The following is a 19578-nucleotide window of genomic DNA, read 5'->3' on the forward strand; positions in this document are numbered from 1 at the left end:
TTCACCCGCGTAAGTCCTTATTCCGTAGGAATATCGGGATAAAAAGTTGCCTATATGTTATTCCAGTTGTCCAGCTATCTACGTACCAAATTTCATTGCAATTGGTTCAGTAGTTTTTGCGTGAAAGAGCAACAATCACACACACATCCTTACAAACTTTCGCATTTATAATATTAGTAGGATTTCGATGCTACTGACACACCTCCCATGCTCTTCTTTTTGATTCCGCGCAAAGGGTAAACCGGACTAAATGTCTAAGACATCGTTCTCCGTCTATCTGACCGTCTGTCTGTCACCTGGCTGGCACGAACCGATATAAATAAAAAATCTAGGATAAGCAACTGTTGTCATGACCATAAATTGGATGCGTGAAGGTTTTTTTACAGTTGTTCCTTAGTTTATTTATACATAACCATTTTATGAGAAAATCCATTGTGTCCATCCAAGGGTGCTGGTTGGTATTCGTCCGCGACCCTCTCGGCTGTACCAATAGGGTGTCGTGACTCCTCGATCAGCTTTTTGTACCGGTAGCTAATCTTAGAAACTACTTGACCGATTTCAAAAATACTTTCACCGTAAGATATGTACATGATCCTCCTAAGAGCCTCATAGTTATATAAAATGCAAGTAATAGTTTCTGAAATTAAATATAACCTGTGTAAATAAAAACTTACGTAAATGTAAATAAATATTAAAAACATTCACTGCCGATTATACACCTTTATATAATACTTTTTATTTACTTTGAATACGAAAGTTTAGGTACACAATATTTTTATTTTTTATATGTGATATAGTAGAAATTATGGCGTATTAAATTAATAGGAAAAAAAAACAAAATTGTTTTTTTTCTATTCGTAATTCGTCAGAGTTTAAAATTAATTTATTAGATCATACGGATACAGATGACCCATAGAACGGAAATTATGTAATGCTAAAACAAACCATTAAAATATTTAGCAAGTGGAATAAGTCAAAATGTCAATCGCATTAAAGAGATTATAATCATAGGAGCCAGTGTAGCGTGGATATTATGTTTGATGACTATAGGCTAAGAGCCGACTATGATTGTTATTTTTTTATCAAAAAAACATTTTGCTAGTTATCCAAAGCTTAAGTGTCTAGTGACAAATGTCTAATTTACACAGGCTTCTAAAATATTAATCGCTTAGCATGCTTTTAAGTACATAATGGTAACTTAAAACATCTTTGCTAATATTATAAATGCAAAAGTGTTCCTTTATCTCTCTTTTATTTACATATATGTATTAAAAAATGTTCGTAATTAAACATACTTCTGTTTTTTTATTCAAATAAGTTCTCATTCAGATTATAATCTTTCCCTGTACCAAAATTATTAAAGGTCACATATATAACATCTATAAGATAGGAAGTAGGATGTGTATTTCTATTTACATTTAATAACGTACATAAGGATATAAACATAAACATTAAATGCCTGAATATCGATAAATAGTGGAAGACACAGCCAACATTTCGTGTTAAATATTTACTTTAATTTTTGCTCAGCCTCCTCTTCAAAAATGTTTCTCTTTTTATTTTATATGGCAGTCTGGAAGAGATCGCTACCTAGCGATATGACCGCTCCCTCTCTATCTATGTTTTTCTGTATTTTTTGTGTGCAATAAGTATTATCAATCTATTATTTTAAATAACTCAGCATCTCCTACACTAGCAGGTCATTGACATAATCTCATTAGCAATAATTGCTCAGCTAATGAATATTAAAATCCTTCTTTACGCTTCAATTGTTTTAAAATATTTCTTTATCCGACGCAGATATGTTCTGCGTAATTATAGTGACAGATTTACGAGATTTCGCTCGTTTTCATATCGAATATCATTGTGATAAATATTTTCGAAATTAATTGGTCTATTATCAATCTGATTTGAAATAACCTTATTCACATTGAGATCCGTTGTTAAATTAGAAAGCGCTGATTATGAATTTCATTAATTATTCTTAAAATTATGCAGAATGCGTCTAAAATTTAAATGATTTATTGTTATTATTTTTAGTTCAGCTTTTTAGCAAAACGAAAGAATAAGATGTAAACTAATTTCTATGAAAATATACTAGCCATGATAAGTAAAAATAAGTATATAAAACAAAAGATTAAAAGTCGATTACCACATAGTATCTAAAACAATTTAATGCTAGTAATAAATATAATTTAAGTTAAACCAACAGTTAACTTTTAGGACGGGTTTAATACACACCAATTTTGTACTGCATTTCAATAAGATTCTTTTAAATGTCTAAATTAAACTACTTTATTTTAATAACATAATATAAGATACATGCTGCTTCACTTGTAACCAGTGACAATGAAAAGAAAAATACATTAAATTAAAAGTCTTAAGACTATTTTGGCTGTGTGCCATGGTTACACCCGATAATAAAACCCACGGGATTTTAAGAAGTAAAGCCTATTTAATGATACCGGGTTCTCACCTATTTTCGTTCCAAATTGCATAAAAATCGGTACTGAAGTTTAGCTGCTAAAGCGTATAATAAATAAACAGCTGAAAATATATAGTATACTTCTATAATATAACTATGACTAAGAGACCATTATCGTACCATAAACTTAATTTCCATACGATTAAATTTAATTAATAACTCAAATATAAACTCATTATTAGAACAAAGTATAAACAAATAGCAAAAAATGACCTCAGAATAAATACAAACGGATGGAGGAATCATACGAAATGTTTAAAAGCAATTTAATTTATCAGATCGCTTTTATTAACCTTCAGATGAGGACGAGTTTTGTATATTTACTAACAAAGAGTTATTAATGACCTCAATTTTATCTGGTTTTACAAGGAAATGTTATATAGTACCAAATGTACCAGTGGACTTCACGCATAATTTTATAATCTAAATAAAAATATTTTATTAACATCGAACTCGTAGGGAAAAGTTCTAGAAAAACTTTCTGATAGAAATATTGTTAAATTTAATTTTTAGTTTTATAGCATTCAAAGCTTTATAAATGAGAAACTTTGAAAGAATAGAAAAAATTTGATCATAGTATATATATATATATATATATATATATATAAAGGATATTGTTTTAAATAATTCATTCTCTTATTTGGAAGTTTTACATAATATGTAGATAAGTTAATAAGATATATGATGATGAAGATAGATGCGTGAACCATTAATGTTTTTTTTCTTTCTTAGAACCTTTATGTTCCTATATCACAATCTGTGATAAATCTATGAATTTTATCAAAGCAAATACCATGCTAATAATTTATCACTTAAGTTTTTTAATTATCTCAATTGTAAAATAACATTTTAATATCTACATATTTAAACTTTACTTTCGCAATTTTAGAATTAAGTTATCAAATTATCAAGAAATTTAATTACAAACGTTTAGGAATGGTCGAAATGAAGTCCGATTGGGATGTCGTGGATTAGCACCTGTTGCATGATGACAGCTTTATGCAAACTTGTGACATTCAAATAATAAAAAATGCTTTTGAATAATGCTGACTTATGCTTAAACGTCAACAAGTAAAACCTGTTTCGTGCCTTACATAATCTAGAAATAAAATATACCTTATTGTTTTATAAAATAATAAATATAGTAAGATTGGTTTACGAATAACATTTAGTTTGATCGTCAAGCTTTCGTCACATTATTCTTCTTGATAATACAGCTTTTGTAAATTGGATTTAGTAGAAGTGATTATACATTAAACAATCATTATGTAATAAAATTTACTCAAGACTTACTAGTGTTTAATTCTGAATAGTGTTAATGACTATAGTGTGAATGTTTGCTAGCTAGTATCAGTGGCTATATATATTAAACATTAGATTTTAACATTATTCTGTATTATTCAACCTAATAGGCATAGGAAATGTGTTTAAATTGTATTTAATATAGTTATAACATATACCATGATTTAGAGTACCTCAAAAGTATAAGTTTCTGTTGTTTGTCGTTTCCTAAAAGAACATGTTTCTGACTGCATAACATCATCCGGAAGCTTTCACGCGCGTTTACGCTCCAAGCTAAAGCCTCTACACTCATCAATAAGTGAACGCGCGCGTAACTCGTGTATACCACGACTATAATTAAAAAAAAACTATACCATCATATCGACTTTGACCTTAGCCTGCCAAAAAAAAAAACAAAAAGAATAAATAATAGAGGAATAGAAATATAAACATTTCAAATTTCGAACTTGCTAGAATACATAATTGTGTTTTGTTGCATTGGTGTTTGGTGTATTATCACGCTTATTGTCGGATTACAAATTATTTGGTAAGTTTTAGATTTATTTTATGATACATTAATCATTTAATATATAATTACACACATACAAAAAACAATGGATTCAACAAATTGCAGTACAGAAAGTAAAACTTAATACTTTTATAACATCAGTATGTAAGATGATCTTCATATCAAAGTTTCGTCTACTTTCAACATATCACCTTAATTAAATGTACCTTAAGATTTCAATTACAAAACATTAAATCAAATAGTAATTAACCTCTCATATACGAGCCTTAAATCAAGCCTCTGACCCGACTAGAAAGTCATAAGACCGGTTGTTTGGAATCACTTTATACGGAAGTAATTCACTCTCATGCGTAAATAAATAAAAAATCGTCGTACAACTATTTAAGGTATCACTTTCATTCGAATGTTTTAAATAGAATTTATTGAATGAATATAAACTAACTTTGTTATTGTAGTAATAACACAGCTTAAAAAGTATTTTTAATACGCTTTTATTAGCTTCGACTGTGTCGTATGCAGTGATTTTGAAATTAGAACGCACAGATTATATTCAAACTTTGTATCATCAAAGATCGGTGACAGTACAATAATTTTAGAGCACCAGGACTAAATAATTTATTTACTTATGTATAAGAGCAAGTAAGACAATTTAGATTATTCAATAGTATACTGTTTACATTTTTTTTTACATTGGCTATTATACATTTTGTATAAGCAACCCCTTTGTATTACCGTACATTAAGCGTATGCGCAGAGTATATATTAAATAGAGGTTTTTTTGACAAATGAACCGGATGTGGTTTGACTGTAGCGGACTAACAAGCTTCTATGGCCCTTTTTCTTCTACATGTTTTTAATTTAATTTTTTAATTCTTTCTTTTAATAAGAAAGAATATGAATGTATTGATGTATGTATAATTTTTTCAAGTACATATGTCATTTTGCTTTAAAATTATGATAGTTAAAATCTTGTGAACATTGAATACTAGTTCACTGATTTTTTTTTATTTTTAACGTATCTAATAAGTAAGGTATTTTCAGTAAAAACGTATAAATAAGTAGATTTAATTAAACTTCTTAATATTTATGATATTTTTGAATATCCTTAGTTATATTAAGGCTAGCGGTCTGCCCCGGCTTCGACCGTGGTACATATATAGCCTATAGCCTTCCTCAATAAATGGGCTATCTAACATTGAAAGAATTTTATAAATCGAACAAGTAGTTCCTGAGATTAGTGTGTTCAAACAAACAAACGAACTCTACAGCTTTATAATATTACTATAGATTAATGTTAATGGTTACTATAGATTAAGGTAATGTAATTTACGTAAAAAGTTAACCACGGGGTTATAGAAGTTTCGAATGACCGGATTCATGCTTCAAAAGCGATGCCAAGTTCATTGCCTTGTAATAACACTGTTTCAACAAAGTAATCTCTCCACGTATTAGTAGGGAGAATATAAATGCAAAGTAACTCTCTGTATGTCTATTCTTCACGCTTTAAGCACTATACCTATTTGGATGAAATATGGTACATAGTATAATAGTTTGTGATTGTTTATAAAAAGCATCTAATACCTTAAAGCTTTCTAAAGTTCAATATATATATCAATGAGCAGTTTGTTTATCTATCTGTAATGTAATGTAACACGAGTTTTATCTTTTACTAGCCTTTGCCCGTGGCTTCGCGCGTTATATTCAGAGCAATTTATTAGATGTTATTCGACATATCAACCTTCTTCTAGAATCATTCTATCTATTAAAATCCTCATCAAATCCGTTGTGTAGTTTAAAAGATTTAAGCATACATAGGGACAAAGGGACAGAAAAAGCGACTTTGTTTAATAATATGTAGTGAAGAAAACCATTTTCCTAGACATTTTACATGAACTTTAGTTTAATGCTAAGCACAGATAACATAATATAGATACAGATAATACTATGGATAATACTATTGATGCTAAGCAAAATAAGTTAACTAAATAACAGTGACAGCCTGTTATGCAGTTGCAATCGGTTCAGTAGTTTTTGCGTGAAAGAGCAACAAACACACACACATCCTTACAAACTTTCGCATTTATAATATTAGTAGGATAGGATTATTGTGGGAGTCGAGCACGCTTCGGCACGAATTGGGCCAGCTCGCACCGGGGAAGTACCACACCCCCACAGAAAACCGGCGTGAAATAGTGGCATGCCACTGTGTTTCGTACGGTGAGTGGGGGAGCCGGAGGCCCGTTTCCTTTTCCTCACCCGTCCTAGTCCATTCCTTCTTTCCAGTCGTTAATCCTTTCCTTTTCCCTTACCCCATAAAGGCGGGCAGCGCATTCACAGAGGGTACTACCTTTGCGAATGTTTATGGGCGGTGGTGATCGCTTTACATCAGGCGAACCACCAGCTCAGCTGCCCGCTATGACATAAAAAAAAAAAAAAAAAAAAGGATTTGCATCGTAGAATTTTTTTTCCATTATACTTTCATCAATCAAACTTATAGTGAATATACCAGCTTTAAGGCATGCCACACGCTTTTAACTCGCGTAGTCTTAATATATTCTCTCAAAGTTTTATTATCCAGGAACTTACTTAGGTTTTACTGCGGCTAAAAGACAGTAAACATTCTCCGTCAGACGTAAATTATCTGGTTATCCATAACATACACAGATTCCCTCTATGAAGTCAAATAATGCTAATTTTTTTCTTATTATTTGTTTTGCTTTTAATATAATCGAATATTTTTTTGTTTGTTCACTCGATAATTGTGGATTTTAAATAATTAGCTTGATTTTTGTGTTTCATAGGAAGTCGTTGTCACTTCGACCCATTTTAGAACTTAGAACCTCCCACTCAATTGGGACGCCTATGACTTCATTGAATAAAATAATTATATTTTACCGCTCATTCGTATAGTCTGATGGTCTTAAGCACAGTAGTAAATACAATAACTTGCTTAATTATCGTTCTTTAAGAAAACTATAACTGATGTGAATTGTTTCTATTTCACACACTAAAATATTATCTATGTAGTCCATGGAAAATATATTATTAGCCCTGTTTTTTATAAGATTAGAATCCACCACCCAAATGTGCTGCAACTGCGCTGAGGTTATGAGATAGGGAGAAAGTATACGACAGGAATAAATGAATGAACTAGGAAGGATTATAAAAAGGGAAATACTATATTTTTACTTTACATAAAAAACCATTCTTTTTTCCACTATTGGATGTGAATTTTTACTTCATGTTTATGTAGAACAATGTTATCAGATCAAAATGTTTTTCGTTAAAATGCTTCACTCTATGACACTTTTATCTCATTTTTATCTTCTACGAAAAACTAGTTTTTTGATACTAGATCTTAAAAAGACATCACATCTGTGGAATCCGAACGTTGATACGAGAATATATCCATAAGATTCTAGGATCTAATGCGTTCTTTAGTTTTATTAGGTGCTTGTCATAAACTGTTTTTTATTTGAATTATTTAGTTTCAGCGAATAGATAAACGCTTGTGAGGAGTGAGTTGTAGCTATATGAAAATCTATTCACAATTTTAATTTTTCGAGGTTAAAAAAAAACTGTCTTAAAATGTAACTGTATAATTATAATTATAAGATGTTATAAATTATCTAGACTTCTAGATAGACCGAGAGAAGTGAAATTCGCATGAGCAAACTCGTCGGTCAAGTCGAGTTTCTTAGCTCTCATATACTTAGACACATGGGTCTAGTTTAGTTCGCGTGTTCTCTAAATAAACAATGTGGTTATATGAAACTGGCTTTATATCATTTGAAAAGACACAAGTTTTAATGATCGTGGCGTGTTTTTTTTAATTAACGAAGAAACCAAAAAGAAACGTTTATTTTTGTCTATTTGGAAATAAATAACTTTTCATTAAAGTTGTGTATCCTTTTCATTTTATATTAAAATTATATGATAATTTTATTTACATCGGTTTTATAGTTATTTTTTAAGGTTTCGTAAGCCCTGTTTTTTGTCAAAAGATGAGCTATTATTACACAACACACAACAATGGCGTTATTATAATGGAAAGAAATTACCGCTATGAAAATTATGTTTCAATTGGAATGCGTCAAATTAAAAATGCATTAAATAAGACTAACGAACGTTATACACCATCCACATACTTCTAATCTGTGATGTCTGTCTGATCTGTGTTTAAAATGTAGTGCCATACTACGTTGCTTTATAGTGGTTTATAATGGTTTATAATACATGCTATTTTTAAAATGTAGTTATTTTATCTGCTGATGTCGGTGGAAAATGGCGGGAAAATCATAGAAACGAATGTAATCTGTGGCAGAATTAAAAATTGTTGTGATGGCTAAATAATAATAAATATATAATAATATAGATTATTGTTAATTTGCTAAGTTTTGTCAACTTGCTTAGTCTAATCTAAGGTATTTATGTATATTTATTGATAAGTTTAAAAGCTTTGTGATGATTCGATAAATTATAAATGGCGTATATCGATTTTTTTACTCAATTCAGCTATTCGTGTTTACAAGTAAAGAAAATTTATTTAATGCATAATTTTTACAATATAAAATAACATTAATGCTATTAATTCCTTTTAAAGTTCGACTATAGTATAATGAGCTTGTACCCTCTAAATTGTTTTGTTTAAATTACTACATTACTTATAAAATTTGTATCATTCAATGATTATTTTGGAATTAACATCATATTGCTACTTACTATAAATATTTATGTTATGATTGTTGCTGTGTGTTCTCCAAATAAATAAGTACACTTAATATTTTCTGAAATGGAATATATTATCTCAATCAGATTATTATTTATATACAAATCAGAAGTTTAATTGCTCTTATATTTATCACATAAAATAAATAAAGTGCAAACGGTAAACCGCCTCACGCGTGGACGTATTTGTTAAACGAAACCTCTTAAAATGGCCGAGTTTATTTAGCGGTTATTACAATTGGGTTATGTTAAACATTAATGAGTTTTATGATCTCAATACTGACGTTCAATCGCAAATCGAGGATTTCGATTGTTAACAAAATTGTTAACCAACTTGTTGTACATATTTTTAATCATATTTGAATTTGATGTAGAATGTTATAGTGATCCTATAGAAAAAATCAGATAGATATAAAAGTAAGATACGCCACATTAATGTAAACCTTTTGGTTAAAAATGATGTTGTTTACAATAGATTGCCTACCAAAAGATTTTTCAACTCCTAGCGCTTTCGTATTTGATACGTGAACTTAGTAACGTTCAGTGGTGTTCAATAATATTAAGAATAGTTATGCACTTCTTGATGGATTTTAAAATTTATAAGGAGTTGACGGACCACTTGATGTTAAGTGGTCACCACCACCTATAAACACTTGTAACCCTTTGTATGGTTGAACGCGCTAATCTCCGATTTGAAAAATTCTTTCAGTGTTTGATAGCTCATTTATTAAGAAGGCTATATAGCATCAGGTGGATAAAATCACGGGGCACAGGTATATAAATTTATAAGCTATTCGCAACTAAAATTTTGTAAACCACAGACATCAGAGCTTAAGACTTAAATAAAAAAATTGCATCTATTGAAAAAACCGATGCATAAAACTTATCACGATGACTCGAATTATAAGAATCCGCTACCCGTATGTATGGCATGGGAGTCTAACGGTTGTAACTGTAATGAGTTTTTGTCAAGATCATTGTGTGTGATAGTTGCATAGAACATTCACTAACCGCCTTATATGGTTGATTAGATTTAATTACTTCTTAATGGAATTAATAGAGAAGTAGACTTTTTAATTCGTTGTATGACAATTTTAGAAATTTCCACGTTTTTTAATGTAATGCTATTTTATACTAAAGGCAGATAAATTATTCATGAAAAACAATAAAATAAATGTCTAAATTTTTATATTTTTAGTATTCAAATGATGAAAAAAGAAATAAAAAAAAATCTACACTGTGATATATTTTATATTTTATTGTAATATATCTGCCAAATAATCTCCTGACAAATACCTGAACTGGAATCAAATACAAAAAGGAGTAATCCATTCTTTTCTTTTATTAATATTAAATAGTTCCTACGTAAGATTTAAAACTTAGATTTGGGTTTTTAGATTTGTACAAGCCCATTTGTTAGATTAGTTTATCTTACCTTTTAGCAAAATAAAACCAGTTTTTGATGTTTCAACTCCCAATTCGTTTTTATTTTCAGATACCCTCAACTGGTCTCAAATAATGGGCTAGTACTACATGCACTCGATCAGCATGAACGAAAGTCGCGAGAGAATTCGACGGGAGAGGGAAAGAGAGAAGAACACGTATACCTCTCCCCGTCTAGCGTTACGTCGCGTGCTGCTATTGGCTGAAGGGCGACAGTTCCGGGAAGCAGCCGCCATTTTGTCCAGGCTCGGACCGGGCGTTCTGCAGAGTGTTGCTTCAGAATTACCAATTGATTTATTAATAGAAGCATTACCGCATTCGTCTCATCTTATAGAAACTCTTTTAAACAGGTAAGTGGTACATCAACAATTTATCGGTAAAAACATTGTCTTACCAGACTTAGCGATTCCAAGTGGTGTGATTTTGAACTGTTTATGCTAATCTCTTCCAACGTAGTAAAAAATGTTCTGAAGTACTTTTTCTTACAATTTGATAAAACATAAATTTTGATAGAAACGTTTTCGTCGCTTATTAAACTGCACTAAATTTAGTCGACTTAATTGAGTGGTCACTGAATTTAGGAAAGTGTAATCGCATTCAGCGAGTTAGCTTACTAAAATTAAAAGTCGGAATGGTTTCTGACTAACTGAATCATTTAGAAGCTTAACTGGAAACGCATTGAGGTAGCTGTGCATTTATTTACTTAAAACTTGACGTACTAAAAAAGTCAAGTATGAGTATATAAGCCCATATGTCATTTATAATAAAAATCGTATGGCGCATATTATATGACTTTAATCTTTTTAAATTGCGAAGCCAAACGATAGGTCAAAGTTTTGATTGATAATGATTTTGTTTAAATGGGACTTTTTTCCAAGTATAACATATGGAAGCGAAAGCTTTTTTTACTGCACCCGTAAGTAATATTCAAATTGAAGTTTCGATAATAAATATAAGATTTAAATAAGATTCGGGTAAAGTCTGAATCATTTGAATCGTGTATACATACGGATAGAAATATGTTAAATAGATGTAAATTATGCACAAGCCTTAGCCTAGTAAAATATTTATGAGGAAACAGGTAGAGGTATAAGTATCCTATATAGAACCTAGGTCGGAAGTGAAGTAGGCAATATAGTATTGTAATATTTTACTTCATACCTGTGCGTGTTTCTTTTTTTTATTCGTTTGTATAAATTAAATGAGACAGATCTAGTTTTATTTACTACTAGACGCTTATCCCGGATATCAAAATTCCTGTTTTAGCCGAAGGGATCATTAATCGTGATGAAAATATTTTATCACCAAAGTCAGTTGATACCCTGTCTGTATACCAATTTTCATCAAAATCTGTTCAGTAGATTTAGCATGATTGACGATCAAACATCCAAACAAACAAACTTTCACATTTATAATATTAGTGTGATATAGTGTGATAGCGTCATTAACTGCATCTATAATGTAGATGTATTGACTGAAAAAAAAGCCAAAGAAACCTAAATACTCGTAGGATATTAATAGTAATAGTGTACTATATTTGCATGTTTGTTTCGTTTCCAGTGATACACAAGAAGTTTTTTATCAGATTATTTGAATTCACGTATAAAAAAACTTTAGGTTCTATTGAGCATACTACACCCTATGCGGGACACTGTTTAAGTTAAAGGTGTGAAATATATTTTTAAATATTTTTTCTTCGTTGATTCCATAGGCAAGGCCGCGGGCTTAATCTAGAAAATGTATCTTGTAAATTAATGTGCTAGTGTCTTTCACATAAATGTTAAAAGAATGTACACAAAATGCGAAATTGAATCTATTAATAGCCGTAGTAGAGACAAAAGAAACCCCGAGAAAATTGATAAAAGAAACACTTAAAGGCTTTACAAAATGATAATAACAAAGAAGCAGCATCAAATAAAATGTTCCTTGTTTGTAATAAAAATTGTGTTTTCGAAAAGTATTCCTTTTAATATTGTCAAAGACAACTGTTCTTGCTCTATAAAAATGGAATATCTGTAAGATCTCTATTTACCGCCGTTCGAAAATTGTTATTTATTCTAAAAATATAATCTGTATCTATTACTAGTACTAGTGATACAAAGCTGAAGTTCGTTTGTTTGTTTGTTTGTACATGCTAAACACAGTAACTACTGGACCGATTTCAAAAATTTTTCGCCGTTGGAGGTACGTGAACACAGAGTGCTATAGAGTCTTTTCACGTATTTTTATGTGCTTTTAATAAAAATAGTTTGTATATATTTTAAGGAAATGGTCTCGCGTTTCCTTTGAACATATAAGTAGGTTTCACGCTTCAATCAAGTTTGTTTTTAATTAGAATTCAACTTGAAAGACCAGATAATAAAAAACATTTCACATTTTGTAGGTCACCCATGTAATAGCCATCAAATATATTAATTTTAATCATTTTATTGCCCGACTTTGTTAATGAAAAGATTAGATTGTATTATTTATGTTGTCTTTCAAATCCGTTTTTCATCCGGCAAAGCAAAAATTCTGATATTTCATTAGGTATTTAGGCGAAATGGGTTTAAGGTATAAAGTAGACACACAAACGAAAAAGCAGATTCTAATATTATGATGTACGCACAAAATAAAAAATGTACCCGTATACCTAAGTGGAACAATAGAAAAGTTATACAACACTCATTTTGTCGGAAGCGAATTATCTAATTGAAATGCATAGTTATGTAATAAGTTCAAAGTTCAAAGCTCATGAATAGTAAAGCAGTTGATTTATTGTCATTGAAGAAAAAATTAGACTATGGCCCGGATAACATAATTCTATATTAGACTGTGGCATAGCGGGGATATATGAAGTACTTTGTAATAAAGTTTCGATTCTATTTTCATACTATTGATGTCCATTCAATCGTGTTTGTTTTTGTATTAAGCGTTTTTAAAGTAATTTATGTATAATATATAATTCCCACTGCTTCGTCCGCATAGTAAATAAAAAGTCTTCGGTTTTGAAAATAAAATCTAAAACTATTACAATTATTCGTAGAGAAAACTAGTAAAAGCAGAATCTTATATTTTCCTCGTGAATCTTGTCCTTCTTCTACAATAAGAAGTTTAATTCATATTTGTTAGTGAAAGTGCCCAAAATATCGCTACGCTAATAGTCGGAACAAATGTCAAATAGCCATAAACTAAAATACATAGAAGAGAATATGTTTTATTCAAATGTCGAAGTTCATATTTCCTTTAAAATGTACCGTAGTACCTATAAACATATGCCATAGTATATATAAACACAGACACTTCAATATATTATTTGTAGATGCAAAATTGTTAGGTAATATTTTATTATTAACAATTACGACACGCGTGATAAGCAAAATCATATTGAAGACGAACTTTCTCGATTGCATTATGACATCCCTATCAAAAAGTTTTTACTTTTACGACAACTATCAGTGGGTTGGGCCACTTGACTCAAAACTTTTAGACCGGTTCGCCGAAAACCTGTTCTTGTATACGTAATACTTTTACCGCGTAAATCATTATTTGGTGAATGCTCTGGCAATAAACTGCAGTGTATCATGTTTGTTAAATTACAGCCTTTGATATATCTTCCGGCATCTTTAATATCTTTGATGTTTTATTCGTGACAAGTGTTGTTTTATATAAACCGCAATTCATTTTGTTAATAAGATAACGCACATTCTTAATATTATTGGATTCAGATATATCGTATTTGTATTATTTAGATTATTGTTTATTTGCATTTAAATAGAAGAATATTTAAAAAGTTTATAAGTTGTTAAATACACGAGTAAATCAAATTCGATAAAATCATTTCTTCAAATAGAGACAATTTTAATGATGCATTGCATTGAGGAAATTAAAAGTCTAAGCAAATTTAATTACAACCACAAATAAACATTGTGTACCTATAATGGATTCTGATATTACACCTTAGCTTCGGGCGGTCTAAAAATATTGTCTTATGAAAGAGGGCGAAGGATAAATTAACTCTTGTCAATAAAATTGATAGTGTATATACGACCGTGGTATGAAATCCTATCCTACTTATCCTACTTCCTACTAATATTATAAATGCGAAAGTTTGTAAGGACGTGTGTGTGTTTGTTGCTCTTTCACGCAAAAACTACTGAACCGATTGCAATGAAATTTGGTACGTAGACAGCTGGACAACTGGAATAACATATAGGCAATTTTTTATCCCGATATTCCTACGGGATACGGACTTATGCGGGCGAAACCCCGGGGCGCAGGTAGTAATATTATAAATGCGAGGGTTTGTAAGGATGTGTGTGTGTTTGTTGCTCTTTAAAGCTAAAACTACTAAACCGACTGTAATAAAATTTGGTACGTAGACTAGTAATCAATGATTGATGAATGAAATCGCCATTAAAATTACATACACTATTATTGTTGCAGAAAAAATTCCAAAGACAGTACAGTCTCATTCATGCATATTAAATAAGAAATGAACATGAATCAAATGTTTGTGTCAGATCATAATATAAGTAAAGATAAAGAGCTACCGATGTTCACAGAACATACACATCATATATTATTATTTGAATACCATACAACGGTATCTAATAAAAAATCTGCGCATCTAAAACAAAGGTAGCGCGACAATAGTATCGGAGTTCACACATTTTCCAAGAGCGATAATGAAACTAAATCGCCAAGTTATGAAACTTTTTATATCCCATTGTGAGCATGGGATCGGTTGTGAACTTGTGTGATGAATAGTTACATTATGTAACTATTAATTTTTATCGTACGAGCCCTCGTCTCGTTAGGTTCCCTTGAGAAGTTCGCTTAAGGATCTCTTCAGATATGTTAGTCGCTTATGTTAAGGTGCTTGTATTAATAGATGTAAGAAAGAAGAATTTAGGAACACCTTATTATAGTTGGTTCTGAAGTTCAACAGGTAAGCTTGGAAAAGCGTTATTAAGGTCTTTTTGTTTTTTATTAGGGCGGGCAACCGATCTAGTGGTTTTTCTGATGGTAAGAATTCGCCAATGCCCGTTAATATTGGCAGAAGTATATGTGTTGCTCGATTTCACAAGGATAAGGGAAAATATAAGATAGACTTTTAATATTTTGTTTGCGCTTTAATGTCATGGTAATAAGGGCCAAAACACAAATCTTTTGAAATAACACACAAACAATATTTCATTTATATGCATGTGTGCATAGAATTTACACCGACACTTCTTTATAGGCTCGTATCATTGGAGATATCACCTCGTCCAGAGCTACAATGCGAAGCAGTGGCTTGGAGGTTGGTTGGTCTCCTCGGAGGGGAGCAAGGCACTGGTCTTCGAGGCAGGACCAGTCGGCTGGCATCAGCGCTGGTACAATACTCTCCAGAGGCGAGAGACACCGTAGATAATAGACGACGACAGTTGGATGCTGCTGTACAAGGTAATTATTGAGAAATTGCGTAGTTAAAGGTAAAGATACACAATCGGGGTATTTGCCTGCTAGTTCCCGTTAGATTTTATTCCTGAGATAAAAACTAACCTATGTGCTTAATAATAATAATAAATGTGCTTTCTCTGTTATGGTCGGGATGTCGGGATAATTTGAGTATCATTCAGTTTCATTCAAAAAACCTATGTTCTTTCTCGGTTCTCAAATTATATCTGTACCAAAGTTCATAAAAATCGGATCAGTGATTTAGGCGCAAAGAATAGGCAGACAGAGTGTGAGTCCCTGATAGACCCATTTTGACATTTATTTTCATACAATAATTTGTCTTTACTTTATTCAAAGATAAGTTAAACAAAAAATATGCAGAAGGTAAAAGAGGCCATATTATATACACAAAATTATGAAAATAAATTTTTCTCACTTGATCAGAATGTAGGAGATATTTCTTATAACTCTTGTTCAATTTCAAAGCAACCGTTGTTACTTTGTATAAAACAGCGCAGTTTTGGAAAACAATTAAAAACACAAAACAGTAAAAATCCAACGAAACTCGATGTGACGTAATCCTCACCTTGAATTACCAAATGGTAAAATAATTAGTTCACATATGCAATTGTTATTTTATCTTCAGCCAAAGAATGTTTTGTTGTGAAATCAAAGTTTTTCGTACGAATGTACATCTGATGTGAATGTAATGGGGTCATTTATTGTTTAATGTCATTGACGATTGGACCAGTCGTTTCTACATAATGGTGAATATTCTACATAATGATCTCTTTTATTATTCGAGATAAATAGTTATGAATGAATTAAGTATAAAACGGTGGAAATATGGTGCATGAAGAAATTGGAATACGTTTATGTTTGCATCATCCATGGATCTTTCTAAATTATGTAATAAATATCAAGAAATAAAAAAATCAAAGACCAAAAATAAACATTGTTTAAAAATACGCTCTGATGACTGAGTCAACCAAATTTCTTGGTCTTATACGGAGTAAATGTGGTTATTATTCTTCTTTTTAAGTGGATCAAAATTGAGTTGAGTCAGTTACATCCTACTAATATTTTAAATGCGTAAGGATATAAAAGTTTGTAAGTATGTGCGTGTGTTTGTTGCTCTTTCACGCAAAAACTACTAAACCGAGTGCAATGAAAATTGGTACGTAGACAGCTGGACAACTGGAATAACATATAGGAAACTTTTTATCCCGATATTCCTACGGGACTCTGACTTACGCGGGTGAATCCGCGGTGCGCAGTTAGTACAAACATACAGGTAAAATTAATAAAAGCATGTTGATAAGTACAGATAATAAACACTGAAAATGAAAAAGAGTAAAATATATATTTTACGGATGATATTTAGAAAGTAGACAGTATTTTTAATGTCATAGAATATAAAGCAGCTGATGTTAGATAACAATTGTATGGTGAATGTGGAAGAGTGTTTAATTCGTAATTTCCTCAAAAACAGGATACGAATAAGCAAGGATGTAATAAACATGATTTCCTTTAGATAATCTCTTCGAATTCTAATGAGAGGGAAATGTTTGGCAGGAAATTTGGCTATAATCGTAATGTTTATCAAATTAAATTAATTCTGGTTTCGAACGAGTTTAGGCATATTTTGTAATTTGTTTGTTGTGTGTGTGGAAATTTTTTGAGAAATATGTTATGAAAAGGGATAATGGATTGATGGATTTAACTACTACCCTAAATTTTAAATTTGAACCAAACCACAATATTGAAGAATAACAGTACAAATTTGTCTTTTTAACGTTATACCAAATTGTTGTCTCTATTACCTAGCCTAATGTACCGATATCCTGAGTACTCCTGTTTCATCGATTATATTTTTCCATACAAAAAGAAAGCCAACATAAACGCTACATACAATAACGTTAAGTACGATTAATTAAAATTTCTTAGCTCAAATAATATAAGGCACAAAAACACTACATACATTGTGACCAGTGAAACACAAATTGTGATTCACAATACCAATAAATCATTATCTTATTTGGAATAAACTTTGTTTCCGTTGATTATTTAAAATATCCATCTTGTGATATTATAATGCATATATTCAGGTCTGGGCACACACGGCTTGACTGCGGACTCATCAGGCTCGCTGATATCTCTGCACGTGGCCATGAAGAATGAACTGCAGCGGCATGTCGACGTGTACAAGCAGGCTCTGCACAAACTGGAGGAGCTGGTAAGAACGACGTAGTGCATACACACAAACAATTTGTTAGTGAATGTACAACACATGGTACATGGCACACAACATAACACAACACAGCACGTAGTACACAAGACAATCCTCAAGGTACGACGCACAATACTACACAACGCTACGCAATGCAACACAGCACAACACAACACAACACCACACAACACCACAAAACACCACACAACACAGCACAACACAACACAACACAACACAGTACACAATACACAACACCACACAACACAGCACAACACAACACAACACAACACAGTACACAATACACAATACACGACACAACACACAACACACGACACAACCCTCAACCCTCAACAGATGACCCACAACACAACGAACCAAACACTAAACAGAGCCAAAACCTTGCAGTCACCGATCACGATCAACCAAGAGCCCGCGTCCTCGTCCCACCAGCGGCTGCTGGCGCTGTCGCACGCGGACGTCGAGCGGCGCCTCATCGACAACAAGTCGCTCCTCACTATTGTCGATAAGCCGGCGCTGCGGCAGCTGCCCACCCTCGTCGCATCACTAGCGGCGAGGGTGGAGAGCGATAAGGCGGTGCTGGCCTGCGTGGGACAGATCAAGAGGAGCGACCCCACCTTGGATCTGAGTGATACGAGGTACGTGTTAATTTGTTAAGTTTTTATTTTGATTTTTTTGTACATTTTTCAATTGCGAATCAATTGAAGTATACATTACCCGTGTCTTTCGTTTATGATACTTATGGACCGCTTGGCTACTCATGAGTTTTTAAGTCACTTTTAGGAATGGACTGGTATAAAATACATTGTATCTGTATGTGTACACTGGCCAATTAAATTAACGAACTTATTTTATTTATATCAATAAGCCCTTAATTTGCACTTATTAGAATTCAAATTCTATCTTTATGACATAACATAGATTAAACATTGTAAACAGTTTCACAGAAAACACAACAATTTGTCAATAACATGACAAGTTGTTGTGTTTTCTGTTGTATGACATATTACAAGGAAGTAAAACAATTAAACCCTCTCTGAATGATAAATCCACGTTAAAAACCTTTTAATCACAAACAAATAAAGTAAATCATTGCGATGCAGTGCTAGGTAGGGCGTGAAAATTCATATCTACAATCTCGAGATCTCGTTTCCTAGATCGTGGGATGTAAATGATATCATCTGTCTATTGAGGAACGGGAAATTTATTTCACGCGTTTGCTCTAAAGCCGTTTATATCGCACCTGACGGATACGATACGATATTGCACGATACGTGAGTAAAAGTCGGACTGTATACTAGAAAGAGTAATTATAACTTGGGGGTTATATATGCCGAGTTTGAATTGTTTAAAAGAACCGATGAAGTTAATACTTAGTCTGGCCATAAATACTGTTACACTTAATTATAAAAAAATATTACATTTGAATTTCGAATCTGTCAT

General features: G+C 31.7%; 1 protein-coding gene across 1 annotated transcript in view; it reads left to right on the forward strand.

The window, feature by feature from the left end:
- Positions 1–4049: 4049 nt before the first annotated feature.
- LOC119837938 overlaps positions 4050–19578 on the forward strand; it is a 26383-nt gene continuing 10854 nt past the window's right edge. Inside the window, exons 1-5 of the mRNA XM_038363732.1 lie at positions 4050–4313; positions 10519–10816; positions 15691–15893; positions 17996–18123; positions 18523–18773. Of these exons, the coding sequence (XP_038219660.1) occupies positions 10557–10816; positions 15691–15893; positions 17996–18123; positions 18523–18773 (842 nt within the window). The 5' untranslated portion in view covers positions 4050–4313; positions 10519–10556. The remainder of the gene's footprint in view (positions 4314–10518; positions 10817–15690; positions 15894–17995; positions 18124–18522; positions 18774–19578) is intronic.

The sequence above is a fragment of the Zerene cesonia genome, chromosome 29 (genome assembly GCF_012273895.1).
Source record: "Zerene cesonia ecotype Mississippi chromosome 29, Zerene_cesonia_1.1, whole genome shotgun sequence".
In the NCBI taxonomy this organism is placed as follows: Eukaryota; Metazoa; Arthropoda; class Insecta; order Lepidoptera; family Pieridae; genus Zerene; species Zerene cesonia.